Here is a 19839-nt window from a genome sequence, read left to right on the forward strand (position 1 = left end):
CTGGAAAAATATGACACTATGTGTGCAAGCTGGAAAAATACTGCCTTTGGGTGTGCGAGCTCGGAGGGTATGGCAATCGTGTGCGGGCTTAAATTACGTGGCACTAAGTGTGCGAAATCGAGTAGTAAGCACTGTGTGTGCGTACTCTATATATATGGAGGGTGTGTCTCCATTGAATTGAGTATGGACAGCGGATAGGGTAAGTACCTCGAGCTCATGACGAATAGAGAATACGTTCATGCTTGGGGTTGAACTTGATAAGCCTTAAATCTATGTGATGATTGAAATTGTATGGTTGTGCTGGAAAATGAGTTAATGTGTAAAAATGCTTGATTATCTTGTTGTGTAAAATATGAAATGTGGATGTATGATTTGGTGCGAGATTGGACCGAAAGGTCCGAGGTATTAAGGTATAGATTCGATATGGATGAGTACCTAGCCTCGTTTGTTGTACATGTTGTAGTAACTTTATCGGTGGATTGATGAATGCTTATGACTTCTTGAGTTGTAAACTCACTCGGTGTTTTTCTTGTCACCCATTTTAGGTCTCTCGGACTCGTATTGTTTTGCGTGATCGGGACCGTCGCTGAAGTCATCACAACGGCTGAAATCTTGTGGTATTGTTTTTGTTGTTGAAGAACATTTGGCATGTATAGGCTATTATATTTTGTCGAATTGTGGGTTGTAAACTTTAAGCCATGTGAAAATGGCCTATGTGGTCGTTGAGTGGGATGCTAGAACCTATAGCCACGAGTCTTAGAAACTCTAATTTTGATAAGGTGGCCATAATTTGTGTCATGTATGATGGATGATTAAGGCCAAGGAAAGATTCATGAAATTGGCATAGTCTACTGCAGTAACTGTTGCGGACAGCAGCAGTGAGATGAGATTGAAAAATCACTAAAAATAGTAGAAGTAGAATTAAATAGTGAGTAAATTATTAAATTGAACCTTGATGAATCTATTTTTATATGGATGAAACGAAACGACCATATGAGCAGTATACTGAGAAATATTAAGGTTCTCGTGAGACAGGGCCAGAACGGTTTCTGGGTCCCCTATCACGACTTTGAAAATTTGCCATAAATTATCCAGAAATAATTAGGAGTCATGCCTTATATGTACAGATTCCATTTTCAGTCTAGTTTCATTAGAAACAAACGGAACCAGTATTAAATCCCTGTACAGAGAGATATCCAAGTTGTAACGCACGAAGGTCAGAGCAGTCGATCCCGGTAACATGGGTGACTTTAACTAATAAACTGTACCAATTGGCCCAACAAAAAATTCTAAAAATAAATCCATGGATGGGTATATGAGTATAAATTCAGGGAAAATTTACGAAACCAGTTTCCGAGTTTTGAAACTCGAGATATGATTTTTAAGGCGACGGTGACGCAGTTTTCCAGCCTGACTGGTAATGTTAAATTGGTTGGTATTTTGAGAGGATTTGGCCGTTAACCCCTCGTGTCCGACACCGGCGTCGGTCACGAGTTAGGGGTGTTACATAAAATCTTCGAAGCATAGTAGATGACATGAGGCTCTTTCCCTATTCTTTGGCCAAGAACAGCTCATACACTTTGGTCACTTGCATCACACATGATTTCAAATCGGAAGTTCCAATTTGGTGGCTGCACAATGGGAGCGGAGACTAATTTCTGCTTCAGCACATCAAACGCATCCTTACTAGTCTGGTCAAATTCAAATTCTTTATCCTTTTGTAACAGACTACAAAGTGGTCGCGCAATTTTCGAAAAATCTTTCATGAATCGTCTATAGAATCCTGCATGGCCAAGAAACGAACGAACTTCCTTCACTGATGAGGGGTAAGGTAACGAGTTAATAATATCCGTTTTTGCCTTATCGACCTGGATTCCTTTCGAGGAAACTATATGACCCAAAATTAATCCTTTGTCAACCATGAAATGATATTTCTCATAATTTAAAACAAGATTAAATTCTAGGCATCTTTGTAATATCTTAGCAAGATTATTGAGACATTCGTTAAAAGAGTAACCGTATACCGTGAAGTTATCCATAAAGACTTTGATGATTTTCTCGACGTAATCAGAGAATATGCTCGCCATGCATCTTTGGAAAATGGTCGGAGCATTGCAGAGTCCAAACGGCATCCGTCTATATGCAAATGTTCCGAAGGGACATGTGAAAGTTGTTTTGTCTTGATCCTCCGGAGCCACTGGAATCTGGAAAAATCCTGAGTACCCATCGAGACAACAATAATGGGACTTACCGGCTAATCGCTCGAGCATTTGATCGATAAAGGGGAGTGGAAAATGGTCTTTTTGGGTAGTTGTATTCAACTTTCTGTAATCGATGCAAACCCTCCATCCATTCTGTACTCGTGTAGGGACCAGCTCACCTAACTGGTTTTTCACCACTGTCACGCCAGTTTTCTTGGGCACGACATGAACCGGGCTGACCCAATTACTGTCGAAAATTGGGTATATCATTCCAACATCTAACAGTTTCTGGATCTCCTTCTTAACTACCCCCATCATGGGCGGATTGATGTGCCTTTGAGCATCCCTCTTTGGTTTCGTGTTGTCTTCGATGGAAATTTTGTGCATACAAGTGGATGGACTTAGCCCTTTTATGTCAACTATCGTCCAACCAATAGCTTCCTTATAATATCTCAAAACTCGAACTAGACTTTCCTCTTCATCTTTGGTTAACTTGTTTGACACTATAACCGGTAAGGTGTCTTTCTCTCCCAAAAAGACGTACTTAAGATGGTCCGGTAATGCTTTAAGCTCCAAGACTGGTGGCTGCAAAATAGAGGGCACCATTTTAGTTTAGGAAGGTAATAGTTCAAACTGGTTACCTTGGTTTGTCAACGAAGGTTGCATATCCAAGTGATTGACGATTTCTTGCAACGGATCTTCAATGACTGCGAATTCCTCGAGATGATGTAAAACATTCATGTCAATGTTTCTGAAAAGGACAGTTTTCAACTCATCAAAGTCATGATATTCAGAATAAGATTGAGTTAAACAATCTAAAATATCAATGCTAGAAATATTCAATAGTGAGTTAGAATGACCCATAGCCTCGTAGACATTGAATTTCACAATTTCGCCATCAAACTCCATGGTCAGCGTCCTACTTCGAACATCTATTTTTACGCTTACGGTACTTAGAAACGGCCTTCCAAGCAAAATATCAGACGAATTAGTTGAATTATCATCTTCTATACTAATAATGTAGAAATCTGCAGGGAAAACTAATTCGTTAACTTTAACAAAGACGTCTTCAAGCAGCCCTTTGGGATAGACGACTGACCTGTCTGCCAACTGGATTATTACTCCTGTCTCTTTTAAAGGACCCGCGTTAATCAACTTATAAATAGAATAAGGCATAACATTAATAGAAGCCCCTAAATCACACATGGCTTTCTTAATGCCTACATTACCTATTTCACAGGAAATAGCAAAAATACCTTGGTCCTTGTATTTGGGCGGAACTTTCTTTTGCAGTACTGTGGAAACATTTTCTTCTACATTTACTCTTTCGTTACCTATTAACCTCCTTTTGCTAGTACACAATTCCTTGACGAATTTTGCATAACGAGGGATTTGTTTGATAGCGTCGAGTAAAGGGATATTTACCTCCACCTTCCTGAATATCTCGAGGATTTCTTTTTCCTCCTTCTCTTTCTTATCCCTTGCAAGCCTCCCTGGAAAAGGAGGTGGCATCACAACTGGTTTCTGAACTTCCGATTCTGGCCTTGCTATTGGATCCGAGATCTGCTTTTCCCGTTCCTTTTCTTGCCCATGATTTTTGGCTGGAACTGTTTCTAGAACCTTTCCGCTACGAAGAGTGGTTGTACTGGCATTTTGCCGAGGGTTTGGCTCTATCTGGGAAGGTAATTTACCTTGAGACTCCAAGCGATTAACTGTCATCGAGAGTTTACTAACTTGATTAGTTAACTCTTGTATTGATACGTCTGTTCTCTGTTGATATTTTGCGGCATTGGCAGCAAGTCTTTCAACAATAGCTTCTAGAGATGTGCTCGGCTTATGTTGTGGTGGTGGTTGCAGAGGTCTAGGTTGGGATTGTGGATTATATCGGGGATTAGCTCCGTAATTCAGGTTGGGACGATCCTTCCATCTGGGATTGTAGGTGTTGGAGAAAGGATCATAGTGTCTTTGTGGAGGTCTCGGAAAACCTCCGACAGCATCTACATGTGCCGTTGAATTATCGTTAAAGATTGGGCACAAATCAGTCGGGTGTTCAGACGTAGTACAAATTCCACATAGTGGGGTTAAACTCTTCTTTTCTGTAAGCAAAGATTGAACAACATTCGTAAGCTTATCCAATTTATCTTCTAAAGTTGAAACGTTTACCCCATTAACCCGTCTTGTCGGCTCTGAATTTGGTCGATACTGTTGAGAATTTGCCGCCATGGTGGATATTAGCTCTCTTGCCCTTTGAGGGGTCATATTGACAAGCGTTCCTCCTCTAGCAGCGTCGATCATCTTCATTTCCATAGGGAGCAAACCCTCGTAGAAATATTGAAGAAGTGATTGTTCGGTCAACCCATGTTGAGGACAACTCACACACAGTTTTTTGTACCGCTCCCAGTAGTAGTAGAGCGATTCACTCTCCAATTGGTGAATTCCCACTATGTCCCTCCTAAGCTCGGCTGCTCGTAACACTGGGAAGAATCTGTCAAGAAATACACGAGATAAGTCATCCCACGTTGTGATAGAATCGGGAGGTAAGTAAAATAACCATTCTTTTACTGTATCAACTAAAGAAAAAGGAAAAGCCCGAAGTTTGATCTCATCTTTGGGTACTCCCTGGGGTTTCATGCTTGAGCAGACCATGTGGAATTCTCTCAAGTGAGTGTGTGGATTTTCGTTCTTTAGGCCTCGAAAAGTGGGCAAAAGGTGAATCAAGCCCGACTTCAATTCGAAAGGGGTTCTTCCGGTTGGATAGTTGATGCATAACGGTGTTTGCTCGTTGGGAGCAGCGGCTAGTTGACGAATGGTTCGGTTTGCCATCCTTTCTGATTCACCGAGGTTGCCTTTTGTTTCAAAGAGTGGTTCAGTCTCAAGTTCAACCTCTTCGACTCGTTTCCCACGTCGAATTGCCTCTGTGCGAATTACTTCACTCAATTTTTCAACATCGGATTCTAGGATCCCCTGTCCTAGCTCAATTCCTGATTTACTTGCACGTTTAAGAGCTCCTGTCTCTTTTCGTCGTGCTCGCACTGATTTCTCAATCTCTAGGTCGTATTCGAGATCTCCTGATGAAGATCTGGTCATGAAGACGATTTAAACAATTGTAAGTGTTGTCAGTCCCCGGCAACGGCACCAAAACTGATGGCTGTCGATTCCACCAATATAAACCTACACCTAGTTTGCAAATTAAAGCAGTATAGGGAGTAGGGTCGATCCCACAGAGACTGGAATTATTGAAAATTGTTTGTTTCTTGACCAGATTAGTGTGCAGGCGGTTGTCGTGCCCATGACGTTTAGGGGGAAATAAAATATGAAACCCAAATAAACACAAGAAAACGTAAAAGTAAAAAGTAAAAGATGAAATAAAAATAAAATATGAAATAAAATAAATAACAAAATAATTTAAAGGAAAATCAATAAAACTTAGCTCAGCCTTAAGCACGGGTTTTCCCGTCTTTGACCCATTCCTCGAAATTAGGTGAACTCCTCTTTTTTGATAAGCTAGTTATAGCTACCAAGGACGCCTCGGACACCAACTATTCCTTATGTAAATTAGTTATGAAACGTCCTATAACTAACCCTTACCGATCGAACAACCTACGAAACGTTCGTGATTTAGAACTCCGGCAGCTTTGCGTTCTAGAAGAGCCTTCGAACCAATGCCCTCAAACGTTGAGACATTTAAATCCGGTTACTACTTCCCTTGACGGAACCAAACAGCAATCCCCACTTGGCACGCCAATGTGTTCACGGAAGACCAATTAGACAATCGATCCTTTCGGAATTCCAACTGTACGTCTAGCCACACTAACTCAAACGACGTCTTTTTTGACTTAGTGTTGTCTTGACTTTGTGAGTTGACGAAGTCATACTCTTAATTCGGAGAAATAATAAATATCGAAAGTTGGGAGTTAAACAGCTCGTATTCGTAACTCACGGGTTTTTTGACAGGGTTAACACCGGCTTAAAGCTGAAAGGGATTTAGTGTGGCATGAATTTAATCATGCTTGAAGGTTATGGAAATGATAGAAATTATATGAAAAAAGGTAGTGGAAATGGATAGGAAAAATTGCAAAGAGAATTAGACAAATTTTGTAAAAAGAAGACAAAATAATCTAATGCTCAATTGAATTAAGAAAAAGAAAACAAAGTGGATAATGGAATTCCAAAATGAAATAGGAATGTAAAGACAATTGATTAATGGATGATTTCCTAAGAACTAAAACCCCTTATTTATATAGATAGGGTTTACTAAAATAGCTTAAGAAAATTAATATAAAATCTAAAATAATAATAATTAAAAATAAATAAAATTAAAATAAACTTAAAATAGAATTTCCTATTTTTGGCTTTTTATAAAGTCAAATTTATGACTAGTCCTTGGTTTGCTCCATCTTTTCGCTTTGGCCCATTCCAATAATTTTCTTCTAATTTGGCCCTTTTCACTTGCTTTTGATCAATTGCATCCCCGACTAGAATTAAATCATAAAAACACTTAATTAACAGATTCAGTTCATCAATAAACCAAATTAAGCATAAAAAATATGTAATTTAACATGTTTATCACCATCCCTAGTAAACTCATATTAAAAGATAAAACTTGACCTACCAATAAGATTTTTCACTATTTGCTACATTAAGCAGCAAGAAAAATACAGTTATCATAGTTGATTTGTCGATAGTGACAAATCTGAAAGGGTAGGCAGGTATATTGGACTCCAAAAATTAAAAAATTAATTAAATTCTCTTATAAATAGAGAAATTATAAATTAATATAGTGAAATTGTATTTTGTCTTTAAAATAAAAAATTTCAATTTAATCATCTTATAAATAAAAATTTATAAATTAAGATATAATAAAATTATACTTTAACCCTCTAAAATGAAAAACTTTTTTAGTTCCTTCAAAAATGATGAAATTTAAAATTAATATATTTAGACTATTATTTTGACCTATGGAAAAATTATAATTAAATTTTGACTCATGTTAAAAATTATAATTAAAATTAAATAGATTAATTTAATTCTTATATTAATTAAAATAATCAAAGAAGTCTAAAATGTTTAAAAATTTAAATTTTTTGAATTGTAATTCAGTTTCAAGCAAAAGATTCAATTTAAAAATCATAATAATTTTAAAAATATTAACTCTATTAAATAGTAAATTTTAACTCTTCCAATTTAGTATTATTTTATTTTTTAATAATATAAAATTAAATTTATCCATTTAAAATAGTTAAAATAGAGAGACATCGCTGTATTACATCACCAAAAGAAAATGTAGAGACATGCAATTCAATGAAGTATGACGTACTCTATTAAGTTCAGCCAACTGCTAACTATAATAACATCATTCATACGGTTCCCCTTTACCGTTGTTGAAAAATGTAGTTGTTAAATACTTAACATAAATTATAAATGTTTAAATTAAAGTCTAATCATTTAAGGGTTATTCACGTAATAATTAAAAATTTTAAAATATCTATACGGGTTTAATTTTTATAAAAATATTTAAATAAAAATTTTTACGCACTTCAATATAATTTTGGCCACTTTCAAAAAATTTGGCCTTCACTTTAACACTTTTATAAATGTTGAGCCTTATATGAACATTTTAAAAAGTTTAATCATTATGTGAACAACCCCTAAAATATTAGATATTTTGTTGTGGCCTTGTTGAAAAAAGCTTATGGTAAGCTTTTACCTATTGAACATGTTACAAGTTAATAATTGTTATACTCTTATCATTTTGTATTTCCTCGTAATTTTCATATTCTCGTATGGTTTCAAGAGAAAATTTGGAGTAAAAATATTATTTTTAAATATTAATAAAGTTGAATGGAATTTTGTAATGGAAAAATTGATAACTTCTAAATTATTATATTTCATGATCATTTTTAAAATATGAATAAATAAATAAATAAAACAAATTTACTAAGAGGAATTAAAAATGATATCCCATCCTAATATTTAGTGTTTTCTCATAATTTTGGTACCATTTCATGATTTTTTTTTGTACTTTGTATTTTTTTGATATTCTCTTATAATTTTAATACTTTCCCATATTTTTGTTATTCCTAAAAATTTTGGTACATCTTCATAATTTTAGTATTCCCTCATTTTTTTATATTTTCTCATAATTTTGGTATTGTTTTGAAAAGAAGATTTGGTATTAGATATAATTTTGGAGTAAATAAAAATATTATTTTTAAATATTAAAAATTTCAATAGGAATTTGTAACGAAAAAACTGTAATTTTTAAATTATAAATTTTAATGCTAAAATTTGGTATTGAAAAATTATATTTCATCATAATTTTTAAAAATGTGAATAATTAAATAAAGGACTGAAAAATTATATTTCATGATAACTTTTTTAAAATGTGAAAAATTAAATAAAAGAAAAATATTACTAGATGAACCAAAATTGGTATCCCTCATAGTTTTGGTATCTCATAATTTTGGTATTCCTTCCAAATTTTTGGTATTTCCTTATATTTTTGTATTCTTTCGTAATTTTTATATTCCCTCATAATCTTTTTGTACTCCTCACATTTTTTGTATTATTGCGAAAAAGAAAATTTGGTAGAAGATATAATTTTGAAATAAATAAAAATATTATTTTAAATGTTAAGAAATTGTTATCACACATAACTTTTGGTATTTTCTCATGCTATTTGGTATTCTTTCATAAATTTTGATACTTTCGCATATTTTTTTGTATTCCCTCAAAATTTTTGGTATTTCCTCATAATTTTTAATGTTTCCTCATATTTTTTGTATCTCTCGTAATTTTTTGTATTTATAATTTTTATATGCCTTTATAATTTTTGCACTCCTCGAATTTTGGTAATCCCTCGTATTTTGATACTTTTTATTTGTTTTGATATTCCTCGTAATTTCCTATATTCCTCCAAATTTTGGCACTTCCTCATAATTTTTGTATACCATTATACTTTTTGGCACTTCCTTGTATTTTTGGTATATTTTCATAATTTTTGATGGATTTGAAATAATAATTTAATATGAGATATAATTTTGGAGTAAAAAATATTATTTATAATATTTTAATGAGATACGTAACTGAAAATTTTGATTACTTTTAAATTATTATTTTCATGCTAAATTTAAAAGAAAAAATTATATTTCATGATAATTTTAAAAAGAATATGAAATATTAAATATATGAAACGAATTTAATAAGACCAACCAAAATTGGTATTCCTTTATATTTTTTTACTTCTAATTTTTATAGTCCCTTATAATTTTTGGTACTTTCTCGTGTTTTTTTTTTATAATCTCTTATAATTTTTGTATTCCTTCATAATTTTTTATATTTCCTCATATGTTTTTTATATTCTCTCAGAAATTTTGGTATTCCCTTGTTATACCCTTCCTTTAGTTGACACGTAGCAGCACGAGAGGTAACTTAGAAAGCACCCATGGACAATTTGTCTTATTCTATTAGTTGAGGCCGTCTAGCTAGTTGTGAACTCGGCTAGTCACACTTGCATTTTTCATGCCACCTGCTTTTCGGCCACCCACTTTCAACCACTCATTACGGATTGTCCACGAGAACCATTAAGAGGCCATTGAGGCCTAACTATCTTGTATTACCTCAACAAAGGGAATGTCAAAGCAGAGTCAGACAATACTATACTTGACAACAATTGACATATAATAAACATGCCACCTAGCCGACTACACGAGTAGTGTAACATCCCTAACCCATATCCGTTGCCAAAACAGGGTTATGGAACCAGACTTTTCAGATTATATACGAACATTTCATAATTTTGAATACACATATCATAACTCATTCATATAACACTCATATGGTCCCTTATATGGGCCATTGAAGCCCAAAAATAGGTGTTAAAAGTAAATCGAGACTCAAACGGAGACTCCGAGAATTTTTCGCAAAATGTTAAAAATTTTCTCAGAAACAGGGAGACACATGCCCGGGTGGCTAGATCGTGTGGCTCACATAGTCAGGAGACACGCCCGTGTCTTAGGCCGTGTGGGCATTCGATGTGAGACACACAGCCGTGTCTCAGCCCGTGTCCTTACCCGTGTCTCAACCTCACGCCCGTGTGCTAGACCATGTGCAGAGTGCAGGGGTCATAGGCCAAGCCACATGCTGTGCGTAAAAACCTAGGCATTCTGTTTTGAAATTTCAAGGTGCAAGGGATATACGGCCAAATCACACGTCCATGTGCCCAGAAGTGTCACACACCACTGAGACACATGCCCATGTCTCTACCCGTGTGGACGAAAATAAGCCATTTTAAGGCCACTTTTCTCACTATTTTTAATACCAACCTGCACACAACATTTAAATACACTAACATGTCTCAATCAAGCAACCCAATACAAGCCAAAAATCATATTTTAAACATAATATATCATCAATAAACTCATTTGCATAAACTTACCAAAACTACTTCATTCATTGATTTACTAAAATCTACTACTAACTACATGCATAAATATATATATCATTCACAAACATATTTCAAGTTTAACTCTTTTCTGATTAAACCCTATACATTCCATATAAACCATAAGATGTATAACAAAGTCTATCGGAACAATCTAGATAGTGTGGCTTGATGTGTTGATCTAATCCTCTGAACTTCTTAAAAATCTACAAAAAACATTCAATGGCAAAAGTAAGCTTAATGAAGCTTAGTAAGTTTATTGGCTTTAAAATAAATCTTACCGAACATGCTACAACAATAATTCATTAAATAAGCATTTCACTAACATTTCCTGGCAATCACAACTTCAATTAATAAAATTCACTTGATTGAGCTTAATATCAATAACTACTTAAATTCTTCCATGTTAATTCCATATTACACTTACCAATACTTGTCAAATTAGAGAACGACTTACGGATTTGAGTACATCGTTTTCTTTATGCCATAATCCAATTATGGTCTTACACATGTATTGTCATGGTCTTACATTCATAGTGCCATAACCCAGTTATGATCTTATCATTCAGGATGCCATAGCCCAACTATGGTCTTACACATATATATATACTGCCATGGTCCAACCACGGTCTTATGTCCAAAGTGCCATAACTCAGTTATGGTCTTTTCATTAAAATGCCATAGCCCAGCTATGGTCTTACATTTAACATTTTCATGGTCCAACCTTGTTCTTATCCGTCAATTCATCTTATGTCACAGAACGATCGTACTCAATCTTGCATTCCACTTAATTTGAACTTTCAATTCAATTTTCATATTTTTACAATAATCATAATTCAATAAAAAAAATATGAAATAATGCATTATATCAGTCCTAATTTAATAATTAATCATGAAAGTTCAACCATATGAACTTACCTGAGATAGATTGTAGAAGTTGTAGTAATTCAGGGACTATTCTGTTAATTTCCCTTTTTCACGTTTGTCTTCAGGTTCTTGATCTATAATATAAAATTATTCATTCATCAGCATCTAATTTAAATCTAATTTACTTCACATTTTATGCTCTTCAATTTTTGAAATTACTCATTTACCTCAACTTTTACGATTTTTAAAATTTAGTCCCTGAGCAATTAACCAATCAATTGAGCTAATTTTTCTCAATTAACACTTTATCTAATTATTTTAGGCTACAATATTGCCTTTGATATTCAGAATTTCAACACCAAACCGTAATTCTTAACCTTTTTACAATTTGGTCCTAAAATTAATATCTATCAAAATTACTTAATGAAATCATCATATAACAAAATTAAAGCTTCAAATGCATGTTAATTCAACATAAACATATAAAACACATCAATGGAAACTTTCAAATTTACTCATACAATCAAAAACCAATAAGTTAGATAGTTGGACCTAATTGTAAAAGCTTTAAAAACACAAAAATTTCAAGAAAGGAGCAAGAATTAACTCACATGAAGTGAAAATATGAAAAACTAGCTTCTTAGGGACCTCCTATGGCATTTTTCTGAAGTTTTTAAAGAGACTTTGTCTAGATTTCTCTTGTAAATTCAATTTTTAAGCTTAATTTTACAAAATTTCCAATTTTACGCCTTGTTCACACTAATTTTTGTTATTTCTTGGACACACATGCCATCCAGCCTTATAATAAGTATAATTTCCTATTTGGTCCTCCCTTAATTACCTCTTAAGCCATTTAATCATTTTAATAAGTTTTGCATATTTTTTAATTTAGTCCTTTTTAATTAATTAACTATCAAAACGTTAAAATTTTCTAACGAAATTTTAATAATAACTCAATGACACTCCGTAAATATTTATAAAAATATTTACAGCTCAGTTTAAGAAATAGAGGTCTCGATACCTCGTTTTCATTTAACTTCTAAATAATAAATAATAGAATTTTTGAACTCACTCATCAGATTTAGTGATCTCGAATCACTATTTCCAAAACCACTGAAAATTGAGCTGTTACAACTCTCTCCTCCTTTAAGAAATTTCATACTCAAAATTTGTTACCTGAGAATAGATTTGGATATTGTGATCTCATCGATTCCTCTGTTTCCTAAGTAGCCTCATCCGTACCATGTCGGTGCCATAATACTTTTACTAACGATACCCATTTATTTCTCAATTCTTTAATCTCTTGAGCTAAAATCATCATTGGTACTTCTGAATACGTCATATCCGGTTGAAGCTCAATTTCAGTTTGAAGAATCACGTGTGAAGGATCTAATCTATATCGTCTTAACACATTATGAATTTTCTCAAGTTCCAGAGGCAAAGCTAACTGATAAGCTACAAGGCCAATTCTTTCAACTATCTCATAGGGTCCGATAAATCTTGGACTTAGTTTCCCTTTTTTACCAAACTGCAATACTTTCTTCCACGGTGAAACTTTTAAAAACACTCGATCATCCACATCAAATTCTATTTCTCTTCTTTTCAAGTTTGCATATGATTTCTAAGGTCATAAGTAGCTTTCAAACTATCCCTGATAATCTGAACTTTTTCTGAATCAAGTCGACTCCTACTAATTTGGATTCACTTAATTCAGACCAATACAATGTAGTCTTACATTTTCTTCCATAAAGAGCTTCAAATTGTGCCATTTTTATGTTGAACTGATAACTATTTTTATAGGCAAATTCAGCCAAGGGTAAATACCTTTCCCAGCTATCTCCAAACTCAAGTATGCAACATCTCAACATGTCTTCTAGAATCTAAATCACTCATTCTAATTGCCCGTCAGTCTGAGGATGAAATGCTGTGCTGAAATTTAGCTTAGTACCTAGGGCTTTTTGTAGTTTACTCTAAAACCTCGATGTAAACCTCGATGATGTTGAACCTCGTGTAGTCTTACAATCTCAAATATATAATTCTACTAACTTCTCAAGTGAAAAGTTTGTTCTGACTGAGATAAAATGTGCTGACTTAGTCAATCTATCCACAATCAGCCAGATCAAATTTTTCTTTCTCGGAGTCATAGGTAATCCAAATACAAAATCCACAGTGACATGCTCCCATTTCCACTTAGGAATCATGACATATTGTAAAACCCGTTGGTACCTGATGCTCTGCTTTGACTTGCTAACAAATCAAACAATTTGCTACAAACTCACAAATTTCTCTTTTTATACTTGGCCACCAATACATTCGTTTCAAACCACAATACATTTTTGTACTACCCGGATGAATGGAGTACATGCTACTGTAAGCTTTAGAAAGAATATTAATTTTCATGTTTGAATTATTCAGAACACAAATTATGTTACAATAATGCAACATACCGCCATCATCAATGCTAAATTCTGAAATCAGATTGTCTTGTACCATCTGTCATTTCAACACTAATTTCGGATCTTCATCTTGCAACTCTCGAATCTATTAAAGGAATACGGGTTTTGCTTTCAACTCTGTTAATACCGAACCATCCTCATTAAGAGATAAATGAGTATTCATCACTCGAAGTGCAAACAAAGATGATTTTCTACTGAGTGCACCTACCACCATATTACCTTTCCCCGGTTGGTAGTTAATAATCAGATCATAATCTTTCAGTAGCTCTAGCCACCGTCTTTGTCTCAAATTCAACTCCTTCTATGTCATCAAATATTTCAAACTTTTATGATCTGTGTACATATAGCATTTCTCACTGTATAAATAGTGTTTCCATATTTTCAAAGCAAACACAATTGCAGCCAACTCAAGATCATGTATAGGGTAATTCTTCTTATGCAGTTTTAACTGTCGAGAAGCATAGGCCACTATTTTTCCTGATTGCAACAATACACAACCCAACCTATTTAATGACGTATCACTGTACACAACATACAGTACACCCGATTCTGGCTAGGTTAATACTGGAGCTTCTGTCAACATCTTCTTCAATTGATCAAAGCTCCATTGACATTCATCAGACCATACAAATTTAACATTCTTCTATAATAGTAGAGTCGTCAGCGAAACAATTATCGAAAAGTTTTTTATAAAACGCCGATAATATCTTACTAAACCTAGAAAGCTTCGCACTTCTGTTATAATCTTTGGAGTTTTCCAATTCACTATTGTAGAAACCTTACTCGGATAAACTCGAATTCCATCGGCAGATACAATATGACCTAGAAATCTAACCTCGTGAAGCTAGAATTCACATTTACGGAACTTTGCATACAACTGCTTTTCTCTCAAAGTCTGTAATACAATTCTCAAGTGTTATGCATGCTCGGATTCTGTCTTGGAATAAATCAGTATATCATCAATAAACACAACTTCAAACCTATTCAAATAAGGTTGGAAAATTTGATTCATCAAATTCATGAAAGCAGTAGAAGCATTGGTCAAACCAAATGGCATTACTAAAAACTCGTAATGACCATACCGAGTTCTGAAAGTAATCTTTAGCACATCACATTCTTTAACTTTCAATTGATAATACCCAGATCTGATGTTTATCTTCAAAAATACTACAGCACCCTTCAATTGGTCAAATAAATCGTCAATACGAGGCAAATGATATTTATTCTTAATTGTAATCTTATTCAATTGTCTATAATCTATACACAATCTCAAAGAACCATCTTTATTTTTCACAAATAAAACAGTTGCACCTCAGGGAGACATACTCGGTCTGATGAACCCTTTGTCTAATAACTCTTGCAACTGTGTCTTTAATTCTTTTAACTCAGCTGGTGCCATTTTGTACGGTGTTATTAATATCAGAATTGTTCTCGGAATCACATCAATCACAAATATGGTGTTATTAATATCAGAGTTGTTCTCGGAATCACATCAATCACAAATTCAACTTCACGATTAGGTGGTAAACTCAACAATTCCTCAGAAAACACATCAGTAAACTCATTAATAACTATTAACTGTTTTAACTTCAATTTAGAACCCCAGGTATCAAGAATGTAGGCTAAAAATGCCTCGTTACCTTTCCGCATTAACCTTTGATTTGAAAAAGCTGAAATAATTCTAACTATTTCTTTCAGATTTATAGCCTCAATAGTAATCATCTCTCTTGTCTAACATTTCAGATCAATCCGTTTTTTCGTAGAATTTACTATGGCATCATGCTTCGTCAACCAATCCATTCTCAATATAACATCAAATTCCCGAAAAGATAGTAACATCAAATCAATAGGGAATTCATACATTTTATTTTCAGTGGGCAATCACGACACACTAAATTTACTATTACACTTTGACCTAATAGATCAGTGACTTGAATATCGTAATTAGTAGGTTCAACAGACAATTTCTTTTCTGATTCTAATGCAGTGCAAACGTAAAAATGTGTAGACCTAGGGTCAACCAATGCATACATAATAACATCAAAAGATAAAATGTACCAAAGAATTACGCCCGAGTTGTAGCTTCCTCTTTCGCTTGGATAGCATAAGTACATGCAGTGCCCTAACCTCCGACACAGGCGACCAAATCTCTCATACTCGAACGAAAGCGGTTCGATAACCTAATTTGCTTATCAGAAATACAATTGCAGCCAACTCAAGATCATGTGTAGGGTAATTCTTCTCATGCAGTTTTAACTGTCGAGAAGCATAGGCCACTATTTTTCCTGATTGCAACAATACACAACCCAACCTATTTAATGACGTATCACTTTATACACAACATACAATACACTGATTCGCTAGGTTAATACTAGAGCTTCACAACATCTTCTTCAATTGATCAAAGCTCCATTGACATTCATCAGACCATACAAATTTAACATTCTTCTATAATAGTAGAGTCATCAGCGAAACAATCATCGAAACGTTTTTTATAAAACACCGATAATATCCTACTAAACCTAGAAAGCTTTGTACTTCAGTTATAATCTTTGGAGTTTTCCAATTCACTATTGTAGAAACCTTACTCGGATAAACTCGAATTCCATCGGCAGATACAATATGACCTAGAAATCTAACCTCGTGAAGCTAGAATTCACATTTTGAACTTTGCATACAACTGCTTTTCTCTCAAAGTCTGTAATACAATTCTCAAGTGTTATGCATGCTCGGATTCCGTCTTGGAATAAATCAGTATATCATCAAAAAACACAACTACAAACCTATTCAAATAAGGTTGGAAAATTTGATTCATCAAATTCATGAAAGCAACAGAAGCATTGGTCAAACCAAATGGCATTACTAAAACTCATAATGACCATACCGAAGTTCAAAGCAATCTTCAAAGACATCACATTCTTTAACTTTCAATTGATAATACCCAGATCGATGTTTATCTTCAAAATACTACAAACCCTTCAATTGGTCAAATAAATCGTCAATACGAGGCAAATGATATTTATTCTTAATTGTAATCTTATTCAGGTTGTCTCGTAATCTATACACAATCTCAAAGAACCATCTTTATTTTTCACAAATAAAACAGTTGCACCTCGTGGAGACATACTCGATTCGATGAACCCTTTGTCTAATAACTCTTGCAACTGTGTCTTTAATTCTTTAACTCACCGGTGCCATTTTGTGCGGTGTTATTAATATCGTAATTGTTCTCGGAATCACATCAATCACAAATATGGTGTTATTAATATCGAGTTGTTCTCGAATCACATCAATCACAAATTCAACTTCACGATTAGGTGGTAAACTCAACAATTCCTCGAAAACACATCAAGAAACTCATTAATAACTATTAACTGCTTTAACTTCAATTTAGAACCCTAGGTATCAAGAATGTAGGCTAAAAATGCCTCGTTACCTTTCCGCATTAACCTTTGATTTGAAAAAGCTGAAATAATTCTAACTATTTCTTTCAGATTTATAGCCTCAACAGTAATCATCTCTCTTGTCTAACATTTCAGATCAATCCGTTTTTTCGTAGAATTTACTATGGCATCATGCTTCGTCAACCAATCCATTCTCAATATAACATCAAATTCCCGAAAAGATAGTAACATCAAATCAATAGGGAATTCATACATTTTATTTTCAGTGGGCAATCACGACACACTAAATTTACTATTACACTTTGACCTAATAGATCAGTGACTTGAATATCGTAATCAGTAGGTTCAACAGACAATTTCTTTTCTGATTCTAATGCAGTGCAAACGTAAAAATGTGTAGACCTAGGGTCAACCAATGCATACATAATAACATCAAAAAGATAAAATGTACCAGCAATTACGTCTGGAGTTGTAGCTTCCTCTTTCGCTTGGATAGCATAAGTACATGCAGGTGCCCTAACCTCTGACAGGGCAGCCAAATCTCTCATACTCGAACGAGCAGTTCCAGTAACACTGCTTTGGCTGTAAATACAATTGCAGCCAACTCAAGATCATGTGTAGGGTAATTCTTCTCATGCAGTTTTAACTGTCGAGAAGCATAGGCCACTATTTTTCCTGATTGCAACAATACACAACCCAACCTATTTAATGACGTATCCTTTGTACACAACATACAGTACACCCGATTCTGGCTAGGTTAATACTAGAGCTTCAGTCAACATCTTCTTCAATTGATCAAAGCTCCATTGACATTCATCAGACCATACAAATTTAACATTCTTCTATAATAGTAGAGTCATCAATGAAACAATCATCGAAACGCTTTTTATAAAACACCGATAATATCCTACTAAACCTAGAAAGCTTTGTACTTCATTATAATCTTTGGAGTTTTCCAATTCACTATTGTAGAAACCTTACTCGGATAAACTCAATTCCATCGGCAGATACAATATGACCTAGAAATCTAACCTCGTGAAGCTAGAATTCACATTTTGAACTTTGCATACAACCGCTTTCTCTCAAAGTCGTAATACAATTCTCAAGTGTTATGCATGCTCGGATTCCGTCTTGGAATAAATCAAGATATCATCAAAAACACAACTACAAACCTATTCAAATAAGGTTGGAAAATTTGATTCATCAAATTCATGAAAGCAAAGAAGCATTGGTCAAACCAAATGGCATTACTAAAACTCATAATGACCATACCGAGTTCTGAAAGCAATCTTCAGCACATCACATTCTTTAACTTTCAATTGATAATACCCAGATCTGATGTTTATCTTCAAAAATACTACAGCACCCTTCAATTGGTCAAATAAATCGTCAATACGAGGCAAATGATATTTATTCTTAATTGTAATCTTATTCAGTTGTCTGTAATCTATACACAATCTCAAAGAACCATCTTTATTTTTCACAAATAAAACAGTTGCACCTCAGGGAGACATACTCGGTCTGATGAACCCTTTGTCTAATAACTCTTGCAACTGTGTCTTTAATTCTTTTAACTCAGCTGGTGCCATTTTGTACGGTGTTATTAATATCAGAATTGTTCTCGGAATCACATCAATCACAAATATGGTGTTATTAATATCAGAGTTGTTCTCGGAATCACATCAATCACAAATTCAACTTCACGATTAGGTGGTAAACTCAACAATTCCTCAGAAAACACATCAGTAAACTCATTAATAACTATTAACTGTTTTAACTTCAATTTAGAACCCCAGGTATCAAGAATGTAGGCTAAAAATGCCTCGTTACCTTTCCGCATTAACCTTTGATTTGAAAAAGTGAAATAATTCTAACTATTTCTTTCAGATTTATAGCCTCAACAAGAATCATCTCTCTTGTCTAACATTTCGATCAATCCGCTTTTTCAGAGAATTTACTATGGCATCATGCTTCATCAACCAATCCATTCTCAATATAACATCAAATTCCGAAAAGATAGTAACATCAAATCAATAGGAATTCATACATTTTATTTTCAAGGGCAATCACGACACACTAAATTTACTATTACACTTTGACCTAATAGATCGGTGACTTGAATATCGTAATCGAGAGGTTCAATGCACAATTTCTTTTCTCGATTCTAATGCGATGCAAACGTAAAAATGTGTAGACCTAGGGTCAACCAATGCATACATAATAACATCAAAAGATAAAATGTACCAAAGAATTACGCCCGAGTTGTAGCTTCCTCTTCGCTTGGATAGCATAAGTACATGCAGGTGCCCTAACCTCTGACAGGCCAGCCAAATCTCTCATACTCGAACGAGCAGTTCCAGTAACACTGCTTTGGCTGTAAATACAATTGCAGCCAACTCAAGATCATGTGTAGGGTAATTCTTCTCATGCAGTTTTAACTGTCGAGAAGCATAGGCCACTATTTTTCC

General features: G+C 34.2%; 1 protein-coding gene across 1 annotated transcript; it reads right to left on the reverse strand.

Annotated features, from left to right (window-relative positions):
- Nucleotides 1-2813: 2813 nt before the first annotated feature.
- On the reverse strand, nt 2814-5288 carry LOC108466226 (uncharacterized). The gene is made up of 2 exons (XM_017766572.1): nt 3458-5288; nt 2814-3331 (listed from the first exon to the last, which is right to left on the reverse strand). Exons 1-2 carry the CDS (start codon nt 5286-5288, stop codon nt 2814-2816), a joined length of 2349 nt encoding a protein of 782 aa, XP_017622061.1.
- Nucleotides 5289-19839: the final 14551 nt, after the last annotated feature.

The sequence above is a fragment of the Gossypium arboreum genome, chromosome 2 (assembly GCF_025698485.1).
Source record: "Gossypium arboreum isolate Shixiya-1 chromosome 2, ASM2569848v2, whole genome shotgun sequence".
Taxonomy (NCBI): Eukaryota; Viridiplantae; Streptophyta; class Magnoliopsida; order Malvales; family Malvaceae; genus Gossypium; species Gossypium arboreum.